The 20,065-nt window shown below is 36.4% G+C and overlaps 1 protein-coding gene across 2 annotated transcripts in view; it reads right to left on the reverse strand.

Annotated features, from left to right (window-relative positions):
• Positions 1-19,886, reverse strand: part of SKIC3 (SKI3 subunit of superkiller complex) — a 75,441-nt gene extending 55,555 nt beyond the window's left edge. The window contains exons 1-13 of one of the 2 annotated variants that reach the window (XM_070412349.1): positions 19,814-19,886; positions 15,518-15,589; positions 13,747-13,898; positions 12,252-12,342; positions 10,596-10,739; positions 10,053-10,144; positions 9,561-9,636; positions 8,881-9,021; positions 6,000-6,098; positions 5,783-5,891; positions 2,239-2,379; positions 1,100-1,201; positions 344-483 (exon numbers count right to left, since the gene is read on the reverse strand). In XM_070412349.1, the coding sequence (XP_070268450.1) occupies positions 344-483; positions 1,100-1,201; positions 2,239-2,379; positions 5,783-5,891; positions 6,000-6,098; positions 8,881-9,021; positions 9,561-9,636; positions 10,053-10,144; positions 10,596-10,739; positions 12,252-12,341 (1,134 nt within the window). In that variant the 5' untranslated portion in view covers position 12,342; positions 13,747-13,898; positions 15,518-15,589; positions 19,814-19,886. Of the gene's footprint in view, positions 1-343; positions 484-1,099; positions 1,202-2,238; positions 2,380-5,782; positions 5,892-5,999; positions 6,099-8,880; positions 9,022-9,560; positions 9,637-10,052; positions 10,145-10,595; positions 10,740-12,251; positions 12,343-13,746; positions 13,899-15,517; positions 15,590-19,210; positions 19,494-19,813 lie in introns of those variants that run through there. The other variant, XM_070412348.1, reaches the window with a different exon arrangement.
• Positions 19,887-20,065: the final 179 nt, after the last annotated feature.

Raw genomic sequence — 20,065 nt, forward strand, 5'->3', positions numbered from 1 at the left:
TATTCTTGTCAGTAACTGATAAAATATTTTCTGTAAGAAAAAATTTAAAATCCCAAATTAGTAATAATTAAGTAGTAACCTAACAAGGAAAAAATAGAAGAGAATAATAAGAGCAAGAACTAAAGAGAGAAATTGTATCATATGAAAAGAATTGTAAGTACTTAACCAAGAAGCCAATATGTAACTTGAAGAGTTTCCAATTGCGTGAATGATTTACAAAAGTGAATTCATACCTCTCACACAAAATTATGTAAGTAAATACTTGTAGTAAGGAAGAAGTGATTGATGCCTCGTTGATTGGAAACTAAGTAAGTTGAAGGGGAAAATTCGATGATGAACCTACCTGGTCAAGAGTACAAATTGCTTCCTCTGCAGATTCATTATCTGGGAGTTTAATCAAAGCCTCTGCTTTCAAACGAAGACAAAGATTCTTCTGATGAAGACTGTCACCAGGCACACCAACAGTATCTATGTTCTTCAGAGCTGACAAAATTAAGGACATTTGAATGAAGACAACCATATCACTTCACATTTTTTTCTTTTTAAGAGACATATAATAAGTTACCATTACAATAAGAATAAATTGCCAAAGCAATATACATGAAGAATAATTTAAAGTTAAGTATAAATTCTTCCCTGATCTCTATATGAAAATATCTGAATTTAAAACAGAACAGATCTAAATTTAAAACCTTTATCTTCACATAACATGGTAAAACTGAACATCCTGAAACACAACAATGGCTATCCCTATCTGCTATATACCAAAGGTTAGCACTTAGCCAATGCATCTATAAGAAGCAAATCAAGGATACTGGAAGGAAAAGAGGCTGAATTAGAATGGACCAGGGTGAGTTGTTTCTCAACTACAGAGGCTGGGCCTCCAGCTATATCAGAGCAGTGAATCACTTTTTGTGATTTTCTAACCCATGCCATTCAAATAGGCTCCAAGATGCCTTTCCTTATCTACATCAGAGGAATCAAGAACTAATGAAGGCCCTAGGACACACCAGGCTATACCTGTTTTTGTAAAACCACTATCTTTCTCCTTTAAGATGAAAAGAAACAGGGTGGCCACACTTAAACATGTCAAGAATACCTTGATTGCATGAAAGAACAGCTTCCATTGGTCTATGCATTTTGACTTGGGCTTCTGCCAGATGATACCATCCAGTTGTGCAGAGAGGGCTTTCTTTTAACCCTAAAAGGATAAAAGCAAGCACAAAATCCAAGGTTCTGTAACTACTGAGATGAATGGCACCACCAAATACTCAACAAATCAGACTCCTCCCACCTTGTCTGACGTTGCTCAAGGGTAGAGCATTGCCTCACGCACTGAAAGGTCTCGGGTTCTATTCCCAGTCAAGGGCACATACCTGGGTTGCAGGTTCCTCCCCTTGCTCTGGTCTGGGACTGTGCGGGAGGCAACAAATCGATGTGTCCCTCTCACATCAATGTTTCTATCTCCCTCTCTCCCCCACTCCCTCCCTCTTTCACTCTCTCTAAAAATCAATGGAAAAATATTCAGGAGTGAGGATTAACAATAAATAATAAAACAAAACAAAAAACAAATCAGACCCCCACCCCACCTCTCCCGTATCTCTCACATCTAATCAGTCACGAAGCCACACTGCTTCCAGGCACCTATCCATTTCTCTACTACCGGACTAATCACACCTCCATCATCTTTATCCCAGATCACTGCATCCTCTACACTGTGGTGAGAATATTTCTAAGAATATAAATGTCATTATGAAATTCCTCTGCTTAAAACCTTCCACTGGTTCCCTACTGCCCTAGGGTGCTTAACAAGGTTTGTAAGCCCCTCTTCAGCCTCAATTCTTGCCCCTTCCTGCTCCCATACTTCATTCGCAAACCTGGCCAAACCACAAGCAGTTTCCTGAAGCCCAGCTTTCCTCTACCCTCAGGCTATTTCATTTCTTGACCTGAAATGCTCCTTCCAATGCCAGGCTTGTATGTGTCATTCAGATCTCAATTTGAATGTTAGGCTGGAGATATTATAAATGAAGACACTGAGACACAGAGAGTTTAATTAAGTTCCCCAGGTCTTGAAATTAGTAAGTGGCAGAGTTGGAATTCAAACTTAAGCATACTCCCCAGTATGTAAGTTCACTGTTTTCCATTCCTATCTTAAATATACATCCCTTAAAGAAAGGGCCAAAGATAAATACCTACTGACTAGTACCTCATGTTACAAGCTATCCACTATATACTTACCTTCTCTTAAGTTCCTATCAGCATCTTCATACTTTTTGTCTTGTAATGCTTTAATGCCTAAACCAATGAGGCCTGGACCACTTTTTGAATCCATTTCCACTAGTCTACAACAATACTGTTGTCCCTCTTCAGTAAGACTTCCTGGCATTAAAAGAAAAAGTTATTAGTATACATATACCAAATTTGTAAGCACCAAAACCTACATAACTTAAATCTCAAAAGCTGTCTTAAAAAAGAAAACGAAATGGCTATTAAAATTTCACCTTCAATTTCTACCCATCTGAGTCAAAACTCTCTTACTCCACAAAAACATACTTCATGACAGACTATTAGTATCTTGGCTAAACTAACTGTTCTTATTAGAAAAAAACCCTGGGATAAAAAGTGCATCTTTCCATGTTCATCCATATTTAAGGTACCAAAACTGCGCACGCGCGCACAAAATGCACACAGGTAAGTAAAGTGTAGATAGGTACTTGAAAATAGTTTCCAAAAGCCTAGGAGGAACACAAAAACTTTGAAAACAAGGCAGACTTTCCTACCATGTCCCCCTTTGTTAATATCTGGGAGTACAATTATAGAAACAAAAAGAGATTTGGAAGGATTACATCATGTTTAGCCCCGTGTAAGATATTCTTTACATATGACCAGGTAGCACTTAGAGGAATTCTCTATAGTGTTCCCAAAAACCATCGGCAGCAATAACACAACTGATCTTGTATAGAGAGACAAGGAATCAAACTGTATATTTAAAAAATCCATTTTACTTTCTATAAATTTAAGAAAGTGAAATTAAATTGAACTAAAAAAGAGATAAGGAATATTCCAGCTTCAACCCTTAATCCTCCTCTTTTCCATATTAATTCCTGTTGAAAATACTAGCTAAATAAATGTAGAGGATGACAATTGATAGGACATCATTTATTTAACTTATCTGCTCTTTTTAACATTTAAAAGATTCCAAGATTCCAGATTTAATGGCTTTAAAACAGACTGACAATTTTATATTTATTTCTCAATAAGACAAGCCAGACTTCGGGCTGATGAATACTAAATCTCCAAGGATAAAGGTACTCTGAAGAGTTTCAAGGCAGATACTAAGTAATACCTATGAAAATTCTGTTTCCTAAAGTTTACTACAAAAAAAAAAGTGAGTTTTTTAAAATAACGAATTCATTTCTCACACCCCAAAGAAATTGATCACTACTATAGAATTTTTATTTTAAATGAACCTAATTAGAGGGGGAAAACCAGCATGTATTCATTTCTTTATTTTCACCTGGATTTTCTAATATTTCTAGAACACAAAATCTTAAGCTCTTCAGACTAAAGAACCAAGCTTTCTTATCCTCCCCCATTTCAGCAATAAAGCAAAATAAAATAAATCAAAAAGGTCATTTAGCATGAAATAACGTTCATCAGATGACAACTGTGAAAGCCATACACTATTTGTTTTGTGAAGCTTTATTAACTGAGTCATTTTGAAAATCAATCTTCAAGTTTCCACATGCAAAAGAGGACAAATAAGGATGAAATATATTTGTCCCCGGTAGAAGAGAAGTCAGTGAGTCACTGCTGCTATCAAGTAGCAAATTCCACAGATACTAAAGTACTCTGGAGAAGGATAGAGACCTTCGAGATTTTCAGAAGTTCTTAATACACAGAAAGTTTGTATTAAAAGTTTGCAATAAAAAGAAACATTAAGCAGTTTCCTACTTTCCTGCATTAACTATTAAATTTCCACTCCAGAATACTGATTTACATTAGAACGAACTTAAGCCTACACTGCTACATTCCACAGATTCTTACAATCAAATATTGAGCAGGAAAAGCCCTCTACCTTGTACCATATGTGTAAATATCCACCCAACCCACTTCCCCTTTGCCAGGATACAGAACTCTCCTTCAATTCTGCAAAATACCCACCCCAAACCCTCTTTAAGAATTTTTTTCACATAAATCAACACACTCTCTAATCAGTCAGCATAATCCCTTTGCTATCTCTTAATTAGAGAACTTTGTCAAATATTGAATTTAGGTGCAAAAGTCTACAGAATATTTGTTGATCTTATTTCTTCTATATTTTTGTTGGATTTTGGAATGTAAGTGTTTACTTGACAAATCAACATTACAGGCATAAATGTGCTTATTGAGAAAGCATTCAATTCTGGAAGAAATTTCAAAGTATCCTCTTGTGCCACTGGCATATGAAGAAAAGGTCAAGAATGAAGAAAAGGTACAAACCACTAATAGCTAAGCAGGCATAGAGAGAAAAGAGTGAATATTAGCCATCAATTTCTCTTTTTTTATTAAATTTATTAGGGTTACATTGGTCAACATGACCATATAGGTTTCAGATGTGGGTTTCTATGTTACAAGATCTGTCTATTGCACCATGTGTCCACCACCCAAATAGCCATTATTTTCTTAGCAGCAATTTTTACAGCAGAAAAAGGGATGGAGGGATGGGAACCAGAGCCAACACAATAAAGAAAATCAGTCCACTTATATTGGAAATACCTTGGGACTCCTGTAAAAATTTGAAGAAACAGGGTAATTTTGGAACTAAGCTTCCTATTAGCGAAACACACACACACAAGCATACTCTTTGTACTGAAAGTCTCAGCATGCCTCATCTTTCTTGACCTCAGTTCATTGTTCATGTTAACTAGCTCTTTCTTAAAACCCTCCTGCCAGGTGACACTACTGCAATCCTTCTCCTCCCTCTAAAAGCTTACCTTCCCTTTACATGCTTCCACTTCCTCCCCTTAAATGCAGTCAGTCAAGTCCCTGGATTGCTTCTTTTTATACCTGCTAACCACTTCTTCCTAGTTTTATTCCATTATTGTAATCTAAGTTCCATTCAATAACTCAGATTTGCCGAAACCGGTTTGGCTCAGTGGATAGAGCGTCGGCCTGCGGACTGGGGGGTCCCCGGTTCGATTCCGGTCAGGGGCACGTGCGTTGGTTGCGGGCGCATCCCCAGTGGGAGATGTGCAGGAGGCGGCTGGTCGATGTTTCTCTCTCATCGATGTTTCTAACTCTCTATCCCTCTCCCTTCCTCTCTGTGAAAAATCAATAAAATATATTAAAAAAAAAAAAACCTCAGATTTTAAAAGATAGTGCTTCCTAATCATCAGTTGCAAATCTGTTTTCTGGAGAAATGCTCTTTGGTTGCCTTCTGTGTTGTTTTGCAGGTTCCCAACCTTCCTTCCTGACCTGTCCTCTAACTATCAGGAGTACATTTTACCTCCTCCTGTTTATCTACTTCCTATTGAAAATTCAAGACCTTCTTCAATCCCCACCTTCAAAAATACTTCACTCATCAACAACTCATCATTCCTCTGCATCACTACACTTTCTTATATGTATCAGTCTTTCCATGTGCACAAAGATTACATTGTACTTCTTTTTATGTCCAGAAATATTGAAATAATACCTTATACCTGGTAGGCACTAAAACAATTTTAGTAACATCCATAGTAACATAACTCAACACATTCACACACCTCTAGGACACACACTATAATAAAGAAGAAATTACCTGATTCAATTAAATGCAAACAAAGCACTTCTAATGGATATTGCACAGTGGGGTAGATGTTTATCATTCCTTCACAGGCCTTCTTCAACCTAGCAGTCTCATGAGGAAACTTGAAAATATAAAAGTAAAATTAACTAAGTAGCAATAAAATATACTTCTGGACACTTTCCTATTTAGAATAGAAAACTCACATTAGAGATTTTAAAAATCAACTTACTTTGGATAAACACTGAATGAAATGTCTATAAAGTACTTGATGATCTTCACTAGGAATCTTATCTGATAAATCCAGTGCATTCTCAAAAGCAGTTAAAAGCTGAAACAAATAAACAAAAAAAACTATCATCTGTAGCATATTTAAATGAGAATGTAAAACAGTTGAACTTATAAGACTCATACAAGCTATACACTCAAATAACTGCAAATGCATTTTATGGTATGGCCCTGATCATTTCAATGAGGAAAAACATGTATTTATAAGTTTTGGAATACAATCTAACTCCACTAGCCAGTGGACTGCACTGAACTAATACGAAATAACTATAAATTGGCAACATGAATTTAACGAAACATTCTTATAAGTCTGCTGTTCCCTACAAACTAGTCAACCAGAGAAGTAGAGCCTTATAGGACAATGTAACTGCTACTGTTGAGATTATTTTCAAAACATCTCTTCTGAAATCACCAGCATGTTCTTTAGAACATCTTTAATGGAAGCAAATTTTTAATCTTAAAATATGTTTTATGAAGTTAAGTTATACTTTTGGTAAAAGAATACCAAAAATATGACTGACTATACAATAATAAAATATTTTTTATACAGTATCATTAACTGACTGAAAAAATTCCAAAAGAAGAATCCTAAATGTTTTGAGCCAGAAGAGCAATACGAAAATCCAAGGCAAGCACTTTAAAAGATGCCATTCATTTGGTTATATAAATTCTACAGTTTTAAAAATATTTCCTATGCCTCTATAATGAAAACTCATAATACAGTTTACTTTCTAAAATTTTCTTTATAAAGCATGGTATAAAGTCCATATAAATAAAGAATTATTTTATTGCTAACTTAGTCAAGCACAAGGGTTTATAAAATTAAAAAAGGTAATGTAAATAATCCACATGGAAACTAGATGATACACTTGTTTCTGAACACACTTAAATAAAGCAGTTATCATTAGCATTCAAGTTGAAAATAACCCTCAAACACCCTATTATCGTATTTTTAATAGTTAGAAGCCAATTTTTAGGATAAGTATAATTCTCTTTCTTAAAGAGATATAGTATAAACAATTCACAAAAACATTTTACTTATTTTGGTACATGTTTGATTTTCTGGTAACCTATACTATTTCAAGGAAAATAATGATGTCATAATATGAAGATATAATTTAAGAGAAGTTGGTAAATCACCTAATTTTGTCACTGCTCAATTTTTTCCGCAACTAAATCTATACACAGATAAACCAACACACAAACAACTGCAAAACTTATTCTCACATTCTTATCCCCAGCTCTTAGGATACCCACCCGACACAGTAGGCTCTTGAGAAACATTTTGTTTGTTTTGTTTTCTGTGTTTGTTTGTTTTTTACTTGATAAACATTTTTTGAATAAAAGAACAAATTAATGAGCAAACAAAGAAAAAATTTACAAAGAAATGAGCTTCTCATCCTATATAGAGCCCAGCATTGCTTACATTTAAAATTTCAATCCAATTTAAAAAGTGTACACTGAGTGGCTACATACTATAAGAAACTAAGTTTATTTTTAAACTTACAAATATAAAAAAATAGTATGGAGATATTCCCAATTATGGTTCAAAACCCATTTTTTAAGTCTTTTAAAAATTATTTTCAGCCGAAACCGGTTTGGCTCAATGGATAGAGCGTCGGCCTGCGGACTGAAGGGTCCCAGGTTCGATTCCGGTCAAGGGCACGTACCTGGGTTGCAGGCACATCCCCAGTAGGAGATGTGCAGGAGGCAGCTGATCAATGTTTCTCTCTCACTGATGTTTCTGACTCTCTATCTCTCTCCCTTCCTCTCTGTAAAAAATCAATAAAATATATTTTAAAAAAAAATTATTTTCAATTATTTAGTATTCAAAATGCAATTATATAGGATGTGAGGGCGATCTGGCTGCGACATCTGTCACCCCATTGATCGCCAGGGTTGATTCGGCTGATCTGGCTGGCTAGGCGGGTGTCCCCCTCCTCCCTCACCGATCCATGTGCGTCCCTCCCGAAGCTGCAGAAGCTGCGCGCTCCGCTCGGTTGAAGAGGACGATCTTCCCCACCCCCAGCCCTCCCCCAGGAGAGGACCGGTCTTCGGTCAAGGGTATACGAGTAGCTGCGCTCCCCTGCTAGAACCTCCAAACAAGCTCTCAAAATGCAATTATAAATACTCTAAATAAAATACTCTGCTTGAATTGTTAAATCTCAGTGGTTTAGTACTCTTAGTTCATAACATGCCTTTAAGGCACAACTTTTTAGAAATTATAGCAATTTTGTGAAAGCCAATTTCATAGTCTCTTTTTTACAGTGAAAAAATAACTGATCTAGTTTGGATTCCTATAAGGGAGTAAAATTCTGATACCCTGAATACCAATTTCACTCTGTCCAGACTTAATATGAGACTGTAGGCCAATAATTCTGACTTTACCAGGAAGAGCCTCTAAATTTAAAATTAAACACTTACAAAATATATAGTCTGACATAAAGTACTTTTCTATAATCTACATTTATCTATTACCTTTTACCTGGATGGTGTGCTCAATGGTTAGAGTGTCAGCCCCTGTAACCAAGGGTCACGTATTCTATTCCCGTCAAGGGCACCTATCAGGGTTACAGGTTTGATATCTGGCCCAGCAGGAGGCAACCAATTGATGTGTCTTTCTCACATTGATGTCTGTCTGTCTGTCTGTCTGTCTGTCTCTCTCTCTCTCTTCTCCCCTTCCTTCCTTCCACTCTCTCTAAAAATCAATGGAAAAAATATCCTTGGGTGAGGCTTAACAAAAAAATAAATAAAACATAAATAAATAAGTAAATATATCATTATGCTTGCATTTTCTAAATTTAGGGGAATAAACAGGTCAATACCAATTGCTGCGTCTCATTATTCTGATCCTCAGTACTCTCAGCCAGCAACTGAGTCAATTTCCTCCATAGCTGATGAAGCTCTTGGTTGTCTGCACCTGCTTCTTGCCGTATCTTTATCAATTTGTGCCATGTTCGAGCCACCTATTGAGGAAATTTAAAATTGTTATTTTATCTTAAATACTAATAATGTCAATAGAAAAATAAAATCTACAAATAAAAATATTTTTATCTGCTAATATATAAAAATAGCAAAAGCACAGAACTCCATCTATTATGAACTCCATAAAAAATAAGTTGATTGGGTAAATTTCCATAGTCCTCATATTAGAAATATTACTGAGCTACCAGAGTAGACACAGGAATAATGACATGTCCCAATCATCGTAACTTATAGTATCAGCTATAGAGACACAACAAATAGGCCACTGTATTCTATAGATAATGCTTCTACTTATTTTATTAATCCTTCAGTTTCAAAAAGGTTTGGAAGTTATAATACCTTTAATTTAAATTCTAATTTACAGTTTCAAATCACTGTAATTTATATTATCCCCCTAAATTCTTTTAATACCATACTACATAACAATTTTTAAAATTTTCCCATAAGTTAAATGAAAGCTTTCTTCTAGTAATGGTTTTATTAAAAAGAAATATACTACCCCAGAAAATCATTAGCCAACCTCTATGTGTTTCTTTTCTTGATAATTCAGATCCACAAGTTTCTTACAGACATCACACCACTTCTGTTTGTCAACACTTAGAATAATAAAAAAAAAGATTTTGAATCTAATTAATAAAAACAATCGAAGGCTTAGAACACCAAAATTAAATACCTCAATAATATTGTCAGTTACTATTTTAAATCAGTACATACTACAGCTTTCATATTACAGTAAAATTTTATAAAATGAGACTCTGATAAAAAGATTTAAGAAACATTATCTTCGATTACACTGACTGAAAATAACATGAAAATTCCCAAATTAGTTAATCCTCTTACTATTAGTATTTTTATTCTAGTCTTATCACAATCAAGAGATTCTGCTATAACAGTCTGAAAGAAAAATGTTTCCTGATTCCCAGTACATGTTTAGAGTATTTCTATATATTTTTAATCAGTTTTTCTAATTCATGCTTTTAAAGAAACTGGCCTTTTCCCACATATTGATTACCTTTCATAAAGATCCAGGAGCTTTTGGTAAACACCAGGTAAGTCATCCTTAGCATTTATCTGATTACATTTCTCATACAGGCTTGCTAACCCCTAAAAGAGGAAGTAGTAGAGATTACTCTTCTAAAAACATCTAATGTTCTTGCATTTATTTGTTAAAGTGACAATCTATAAAGGTTATTCATAATAAAGATAATTATAATTAATAAATGAACTATGTCTGGGATTTGCCTACAAATAATTTGGAATAGAAGGGAGTAGGTGAAAGTTTAGATTTTAAAAAATTGGCTGAGAGGATTTTTATTGAAGCTAGATGATGGGCATAGAAGGACTCATACCATTGTCTTTTCTTTTGAAAATATATTTGAAATGTTTCACAACAAAAAAATGAAAGTAATCTTCAGATTTAAAAAAACCAATAAATTTCAATTTTTTTCTCATGTGGAATTAAGTGGAGGTTTATTTTTTTTAAATAAAGCTGTTATCTGTAATTTTAAAAATTAGAAAATAACTCTTTCTTATGAGGAAAAAGATTTTTACATACCTGCCAAGCTAGTAATTGGTCTGGCTCTAGTTCAGCTGCTTTCTTATAGGCACCCTGGGCCTGATCAGGTTGTTCTAGCTCGGCTGCGGCAACACCGATAAATACCCAGGCATTATAGTTATTTTTTTCTTGTTTTAACACTGTCTGATTAAAAAAATAAAAGAGCAGGTCATTAAATTTTGGAAGTAATGGACAAACAAAAAAAAGACAGTCTACCTGAAGGTCAGAAAATCTGGATCTACCACTAACTAGACAATCTTTAAAATGTCACTCAACCTCAGGTCTTCAGTTTCCTCAGGAAGAGAGGGAGTTAGACTGGATCAGTAATTTTAAGGGGTCATAAATATGAGGTATATTTTTTTAAAGCTGCCCAAATAATACTGATGTCTCCACCAAATGCATCCCCTTGTCCCTTAAGAATACTGGGTATAGCCCTAACCGGTTTAGCTCAGTGGATAGAGCGTTGGCCTGCGGACTGAAAGGTCCCAGGTTCGATTCCGGCCAAGGGCATGTACCTTGGTTGCGGGCACATCCCCAGTAGGAGGTGTGCAGGAGGCAGCTGATCGATGTTCCTCTCTCATCGATGTTTCTAACCCTCTATCCCTCTCCCTTCCTCTCTGTGAAAAATCAATAAAATATATATAAAAAAAAAAAAAGAATACTGGGTATAAAAAGAACAATTAAGACTGTTCTTAACACCCAACCATCCTGCCTGCCTCTATTCCACAGTGCTAGTTAATTCACAAACTTGTTTTCCATACCGTTTAGGATTAAATGATGTTTTGTTTTCCCACTATGAATAAAAACTACTTCATACCTCTTTTTTTCTAAATTTATTTTTATTTAAGTATAATTGGTATACAATCTTATATTGGTTACACTAGTTTTAGGTGTACAGTATCATGATTTGACATTTTTATGCCTTACAATGTAATCACCCCACTAATTCTAGTAATCATCTCTCACTGTGTAAATCGATCACAATATTATTGACAATATTTATTTTATACCTCTTTTGTCTCAAACCTCCTATCAACTCCTCTTCCACTTTCACCTTATATTTCATTAAGAAAATAGAAGTCATCAGAGGAGATCACCCTCATCTTCCCATCCCCAAATCTCCAATCTTGACAGCGTATGGGTCTGCATCGACTTTCCCTCCTTTTAAGATGGATGAAGTTTCAAAGAACCTCCTCTTAAGCTCAGGACACCATCCTCTCTCACCTTCCCAAGGACTTCACTCCTACCACTCCCTCTATCTCTCCTGCACATTCAATTTCTCCTTCTGGGCTGGAACATTCCCATCAGCATACAAAGGCACTTTAGAATCCACAAACCAAATAGAATTAAAATGTCAACACACTGTTAAAGAATGACAACTGTAAGATACAGTAGAGTCCCACAGTAAACACATCAAAAGATACTTAAGAGATATTCAGGTTTTAAGAACTTGGCTTTGATAAGTTACCAATACAGAGAAAGTCAAAATTAAGTGCGTCAGAGCAGCTTATCCTAGCATAACCACTCTAACCGTTCTACTAAATAACCTTACTACTTTTGTTATATATAAACAGTAAATGATTCACATACCATGAATTGATAATGCTTAAAAAGAGGTAACACACTTTCATTGTGGAAGAACAAAATATCAGTTACCTTACAATGTTTCAAAGCTTCTTTGTATTCTTTGTTTCTGATTGCATCTCGAGCACTTTTCAGAGCAGTCTTCACTTCCTTGCTAGACATTCTGTCAAAATAAAAAGCCTGGCTAAATGTACAATAATAACCTGCCTAACTATCACAGCTCCAGCAAACTTAACCATCTGAAAAAGGCACATGTGATTCCTTCTACCAGGAACACTCTTTCCCCCTTTCATATACACACAGCTTATTCCCACACCCTTCAGATTTTCACTCAAATATCACTTCCTCAGTGAAACCTTCACTGGCCACCCTATTTAAAATGTCAACCCTGCCTTATCCCACTCACAATCACCCAATATTCCCTTAACCTTCTCTCTAACAATGCATTTATTTTTCTTCAAAGCATTTATCATCATCTTATATACTTATATTTTATACACTATACATTTTACTCAATTATATTATTTATTATCTGTTTCCCAACCCCCTCAGAACATAATTTTCACATAGGCAGGGATTTTTGACTGACAAAATATACATATTGATAAATATTTGTTGAAGCTCAGTTGCATTTGAATTATACTCACTCTCCACATAGTAGGCTAAAACACAGATGATCCTATGGACCAGAACCCAAAACACATACCAATTTCAATGAAATTCTACACTAAGCAAGAATTAGTAGAATAAGCCCAAGTCATAGAGTATGAACACTAACACAAATTTCAGTAACTCTGATGTAAGAGTTTAAGAGAGCATTCTGTTTTAAGCTAAGTCTCTATAATATATAAATCAGGTTATTAACTTTCTTCATAATAAGGGTTACTTAGGATTATAGTAATATAGTATTCTTTGTAATACAGTAATCTTTGAAAAGAAGTAAATGCAATGTTTACACTTAAATGAAGGTGATGAATATGCAAGTACATGAACTTCAGTCATAAAAAGATATCAATTGGTAGACAAAGTATTTCTTCATTTAATTTTTTCATTTAAGATACAGTACTTAATTTTAAGTAAACTAACGTATCTGAGATTTCACAATTTATTCTGATTTATCAGTAAACAGGGCAAATTTAATTACAATTTGATGTTGAAAAAAAGAAACATTTGTATTTTTTGCCAACTCCACTGAACTCTAATATCATCAGGAAGGTAAAACAAAGCTGCATAAATGTTAAGTCATTATAGACTGAAGATGTTCAAGGCAGCAAAATGAATCAGGAAGATGGCTTGATGACATGGTACACCAACAGTCCTTTATATCCAAAAGAGGCTGAGGTAGAAGCACAAGATCAAAGAAGTTATAGAATTTTAAAAAATCCTTTGACTTAAGAATGTTACATTAAAAATAATATAAAAGTTAAGGTATCATAAAATCAATTTATCTACAGCCAGAACCAAATTCCCTTAATTGACATAAAAGTGACTTTTCACCTAATTACAATAATTATGTATGTAAAGCAACATATTTCATACGCTATTATTTCAGAAACTGCCCTCTTACTTGCAATTATCTTGGTATAAATTTATAGCTGGAAACTGGAAGGATTTTTCCCGTAGTTACAAATCTTGATTGGAGAAGGCAACAAATTTCAATGCTGATTTTACAATAAGTTTTTTCATGCCAAAGTTGTCTTTGGTGGGTAAACCTACAGACTAAAAAGAAAAGAACATCAATTATGATAACATCTAATCTAAACTAATAAAAAGACAACCAATAACAAAAACTTCAAATTAAAAAAGGACAAAAACAGTTTCAAGATAAGGCCAAGCAAAAACAAACAGAAGAAGACAACTTTTCCAGGATAAATGTCATCATCTTTTCTATCACCCAACACTGAACAAGGTAGAACCAACCAGCACCAACACTCCCAAGGTAAACATAGCATATGACATAAAAGGAATGGCAAAGAAGGCCTCTCTAAACCAAGAGAAAGACCTAAAGCATGTGAGTCATTAGTGAATCAAATGCTAAAACTAGGAATAATGACTGCAGGTGCAATAGGAATTCAAAGAAAAGTATGGTGTGAAGTAATTAACAGCTACCAGATGGAGAAGACAGGACTTGAGAGTGGATAAAGTAGAGCACCAGATTACAGAAGACCTTCATAGTCAGACAAACACAGAGCTGTTAAATGCTTCTAAGTAGGCTATTTTTCAAGACCACTAGAGACAAACTGCATCCTTCTCTTGGTAACCAATACTAACGTTCAATACCTTTCCATGTCCCTATATGTCTCCATCTGTAGCTACAATTACTTATGTAAATAAAATTATTCTTGCTTTAGTGGAATCCTGCTTTCTTCTCTTCCTATTCCTTCTTCATTGATTTGGCATTTAGCATAATATGCTAGCAATGAGGCCCTCTCTTCACCTAAAATAAATAAATAAATAAATATACACATATATGTATGTTTCAGGGGTTTAAGTAACTTTTTTCAAGACGAAAAAAAAAAAATCTGCTACATTCTAGCCCTGAAAACATCTTCCTCTTTTGGGGAAGTGGGGTGGAGAAGGGAGAGGCTCATTCACTCATTTTCCAAACTAAGCTTTACTGAGCACCAACCATCTACTAGGTACCATCAAACCCGTTTCCTGTCACAAAGTAAAAACCTACTATCCAAAAGAATTCCAGGTAATCCCATACTCCTCTATGTGGGATACTTCCCTCCATTCTGGGCATTTCCAACACTTTAAAGAAAAATCTAGCTCTCTTACAAGTGTCTAATCTTCTTCCTCAGCCCCACACACTTTCCCCTTATACCTCTCCTTCTACTTTTTTCTCCTCAATTTCAACTGACTTTTTAAAAATAAGAGCATTCATTTTGCACATTTTCACTCAATAAAAGTTTTCTACTACCAACTGAAAAGGTTTTAACTCAACATACCAAGCATAAAAAGTAGCAACAACTTCACTTTCAGAAAGTTAGAAAGTGACAACCATGCCAAACAGACAATGATATACCTCAAAACTAATAAATATAGATAGATGGAATAATATATCCTATACACACGACTTAAAGCTATGGAACCTTAAGCTATATTCAGTTATGCAGCTACAAAGATTCCACAAAGCAAAAATAATAACATTTATAAATAATAGTAACAATAATGACAATGAAAGTAATTACAGAAAAGCAAAACTGATACCTTTAAATGTAATAAAAGTCTAAATGTATTTTGTGATGACTTTTCTTATAGAAGGAATTGGTAAAAACAATCGTTTAGTAAAAGTAGACTCCAATTAGCTATTATTGAGCATTCTAAGCACTTACCTTTTACCTATTATCACTAGCTCTATCTTCTTTCTGCAGTGAATTTCAGATTGTTCCTTAACTGTTATCCATCTAAATTAGTAAAATATGAAACAGTTAGGCACATAAAAAGGAGGACACACCCAAAACCTACCGAACTTTTTAAAATATATTAGATTCAAGCTCAATTTTCATAAATAACTTAAAACATAAGAAATAATTATATACAATTTTTCCTCCTTTTTCTTTCCCAAAGAGACACTAATCTTAATCTCCAACTTTCAAAATTAGTCTAAACCATGTTCCCGTAGCCTCAGGAGATAAAAGGAACTTCCATAAACAATCGAGTTCTGAAAAAATATTCCAGGAACACAAAATACACTAACTTCAATATAAAAACTGAGCCAAAAGAGAAAATTGTTTATTTCTGCACTACTTTGTTTTTAATCTAGGACAATTAAGGGCACTTACTATAGTTATACCCAATTTGCAGCCTCCAACTACACCAAAGGGATCCTTGTTCTAAGCCATATAAAGATTTTAAATATTTTTAAATGATGTCCACATCATGCAATTAGATTACTGTAGTTCATAAGTTAATAAAAATAGAGATCACTTTTTTAAAGATTAAAAAATCCATCTAAATAGCCATCTAAAATATTGACACAATTTCTACATGACTATAAATTCTAAGTATTTTTTATGGCATCCCTGGAATAAATTTTGTCAAACAAAATTAATCCAGAATGCTTCATGGAGAGAATGGAGTTATTTTGAAAAACTGAACAGATTTTTAAGAATATTTTTTTATTAATTTCAGAGAGGAAGGGGGAGGGAGAGGGAGGGAAGGAGGGAGGGAGAGAGAGAGAAAGAGAAACATCAATGATGAGAGAAAATCATTGATTGGCTGCCTCCTGCACACCCCCTACTGGGAATCAAGCTCGCAACCAGGCATATGCCTTTGACTGGAATCAAACCCAGGACCCTTCAGTCCACAGGCGGACACTCTATCAACTGAGCCAAACCAGCTAGGGCTGAACAGAGTTGTTGTTGTTGTTTTTAAAAAAAATATGCTACTTGAAAACGAACAAAATTTAGATGAGGCAGGTGGGGATGAACAAGAAACAGAAAGTGACTTTCTGGACTAAACATACTATCAATATACTTAAATCGAATGATTAGGGCCACAGAAAAGCATCCTACTGTAAAGAAAACAAAAATTTGCGATCCAAACAATGTTCAGGAAAGGAAACATTAAAACAAGGGGTGGGAAGGTAAAATAGATGTTAAAACTTGACTCTTCACATCACTAACTTCTTTAAGCCCTCTTCCAGCTACACTTGGTTATTTTTCTCATCCAACCTATTTTAATTTATTGCTCAGTCACTTCAACTCTGTTCTTACAAAATACCCGATTTTTCAGTCCCTTCATTCTGCCATATCCACCCACTAAAGCAAGTCATAACCTGGTTGAGAAGGGGCCTAGGAACCAGATGGATCTGGGTTCAAGTGCCATTAGACGCTGGGCATCTTATTTCATAACGCTATGCCTAGTTCTTCACTGGTAAAGTAAGGATTACATCACTTACCTGATAAGTGCCTGAACACAACATATATAATGTCTGTTCTCCTTCTCTACTGCCACCCTCTAAATCAGTGGTGGAGAACCTTTTTTCTGGTAAGGGCTATTTGGATAATTATAACATTATTCACAAGCCAGACAAAATTACCAACTAAAAAATTAGCCTGATGCCCAGCCTGTGAGGCTTGGTGGTTGAGCAATGACCTATGAACCAGGGGGTTATGGTTCAATTCCCAGTCAGGGCACATGCCCGGGTTGTGGGCTTGGTGCCCAGTAGGGAGTGTGCAGGAGGCAGATGATTATGATTCTCTCATATTACTGATGCTTCTATCTCTCTCCCTCTCCCTTCCTCTCTGAAATCAATAAAAATATATTTTTAAAAAATTAGCCTGATATATTTGGTCAAACATTTAATTAACTTACCCCTAATGCCTTGGCAGGGCCAGACCAAATGATTTCCTGGGCCTTATATGGTTCCAGGGCAGACATTCCCACCCTCCCCCACTTTAACTGATGACTTAGACATGTAATGCAGCCCTTACCCTCATTGAGACACACATATACATACAAGTACACACACAGAGATGCACACTCAAAAATTCCTTTTCTGATAAAGTTACAATTAGCAAAAATGCTCTGTGTGCAGAAGAGAGTGATGAAAATAATGAAGAAACCTGAAATTATATAATAACTAGTTGAAGGAACTGGAGAAGGTGTTGGGAGTGGGAGGAACAGGTGGGGGAAAAGGTGAGAAGTGTAGTTTAAAAGGAGAGATTATTCATGTAAAGTGAAGAGAAATGGATGAATGTATGGTTAAAGGCTGACTTCAGCTCAAAATAAGAACTTTTAAAAATCAGACCAGTACAAATGTGGAATGGCTGCTCATAGGAAGTGTTTCCCATCACTGGGAATGAAAAAGCACAGACTGGACAACCCACTGGCAGTAACAATGTAGGGCAAATTGAATGTCACATGAGAAGTTAGACTAGAAGCCTCTTAGAGTCTTCCAGCGGGGACCGAAAACACTCATCTCACTCCAGTCCAATTCAACCCTGGCCCCCACTGACATTGTCAAGAAGAAAATGGGGGGGAAAAAGAGATGTATTCCGTCCGGCTGGTGTTGCTCAGTGGTTGAGCGCGGACCCATGAGCCAAGAAGTCACCAGATCAATTCACGGTCAGGGTGCATGCCCGGATTGCAGACTCGATCCCCAGGAGACAGCAGGTTGATGTTTCTCTGTCATCAATGTTTCTATCTCCCTATCCCTCTCCCTTCCTCTCTCTCTAAAGTCAATTAAAAACATATTTTTTTAAAAAAAGAAAGAAAAAGATGTATTCCTGTCATCCTGACTGGGAATTCAGAATACACTGGGAATTCAAATACACGTCCTATGAAGACAAGGTCACAGAGAGTAAATACAGTTCACAGAATCAGTAATGTGCCATACTAGTAAAGTACATTTTTGATTAATCTAAATGTCAGCCAACATTGTTCCGATGGTAAAATGTGTTCAACATTCCAAATTAACACAGAAAAAATTTTTAAACACATCCCGTTCATGAAAGAACATACCTGTATCACCTTCCATGTTGTACTAATATTATTTCACTTTTTTTTCCTTAGCGTTCTTTGTGGACAGAGACTATTGTGTACATATCTGCATTCCCCAGATCTTTGGCATGCTGCTTGGTTAATAATTCTGCTTCACTAAAAGTGAGTAAGCTCAGGAGAATGTCATGAAATTGTGTAACTAACTAGAGACAGAGTACCGCAGCGAGTTAGGGTGCAGATGACTCAGATGCAAGTGCTACTGAGACTGGCTCCCTGGGTAACCCTGGGCAAGTCATTTCACCTGGCCAAGCCTGTTTTCCCATGTGCAAAATGGTGAAAGTGAGGATGATGGGAAATATTCCTTGTAAAAGGGCTCGCCACACAGTAAGTGCTCAATAAATGTTTAGTATAATCCTCGGAACGGAATGAGAGTTATGTATTAAATAAGATCTGTCCCTTACTACCAGTATTTTGTGCAAAAACAGATGTTAGTATTGAGTTGGTTTTCCGTTAACTAAGTACTGCAACTCCTCCTTTCCCTGTCATATTGATGCGATTAACATGAAGTACAAATTATATACCTGAAACTATGACAGTGAAATCAGGGACTTGGCTCTGGGACAGAAATCCGTTTCTTCCAGATTTTCCCAAAGGACTTCAACAGTCAAGAAGGACCTGTGATTCTTCTGCAGCAAAACAATGGGTTCCGAACCTACGTCAGTGAATCGCTCCCGTCACACAGAACCACACCTCTTCCGCCAGGAGACAGCTGCTCGCTTCTCTCCTTTGCACTTGGAAAGCGAGGCGCACCGAAGCTTTTCCCCGTCCCAGGCCCCGCTCCTCACCCACCCGAGTACAGTGAATCCCGGCTGCACCCGCGAAGGCAGGAGTACGATGAGGCCGACTGCAAATTCCCCTGGGGGAATGGACTCGAGGGCCCCACGGTATCCAGATCGCACCCGCGGCGGTCCAGTCCGAGGCCCCCCAAAGAGTCACCGAGCCAACTTAAGTGACAGACGCGCCGCCACCTCATCACTTCCCGCTTCACGGTCCCGCTGACAACTCAGCAGCGCAAAACGAGCACCCTCGGCCCCTGACCCTTACTCTCTCTACGTTTTCATTTCAACCATTTCCACCGCCCACCAAGCCCAACTTCTGCCAAAGCGACAGCGACCCGAACCCACCTGGGTCAGCTGCTCCTCCTACAAACTAGGCTGGAGTCCGAGCGCATGCGCATTTCCCCAGGCATGGCTCACGTGACTGGAAGTGGCTTGCTTAGTTTGCTCGGTATTTGATTAAAAGGTCTTAACAGGAGTCAGGGCGGAGAAGTCCATCTGTGCGCATGTGCTCACTCTGACCCCGATGGGAGTTGTAGTCCTGCGGGTGCAGCGCAGGGAGGAAACCAAACTGCGATCCCCGCCCACCTCTTCCCTGCG

This window comes from Myotis yumanensis, unplaced genomic scaffold (genome assembly GCF_028538775.1).
Source record: "Myotis yumanensis isolate MYYU_CA2020_CCGP unplaced genomic scaffold, mMyoYum1.0.hap1 SCAF_4, whole genome shotgun sequence".
In the NCBI taxonomy this organism is placed as follows: domain Eukaryota; kingdom Metazoa; phylum Chordata; class Mammalia; order Chiroptera; family Vespertilionidae; genus Myotis; species Myotis yumanensis.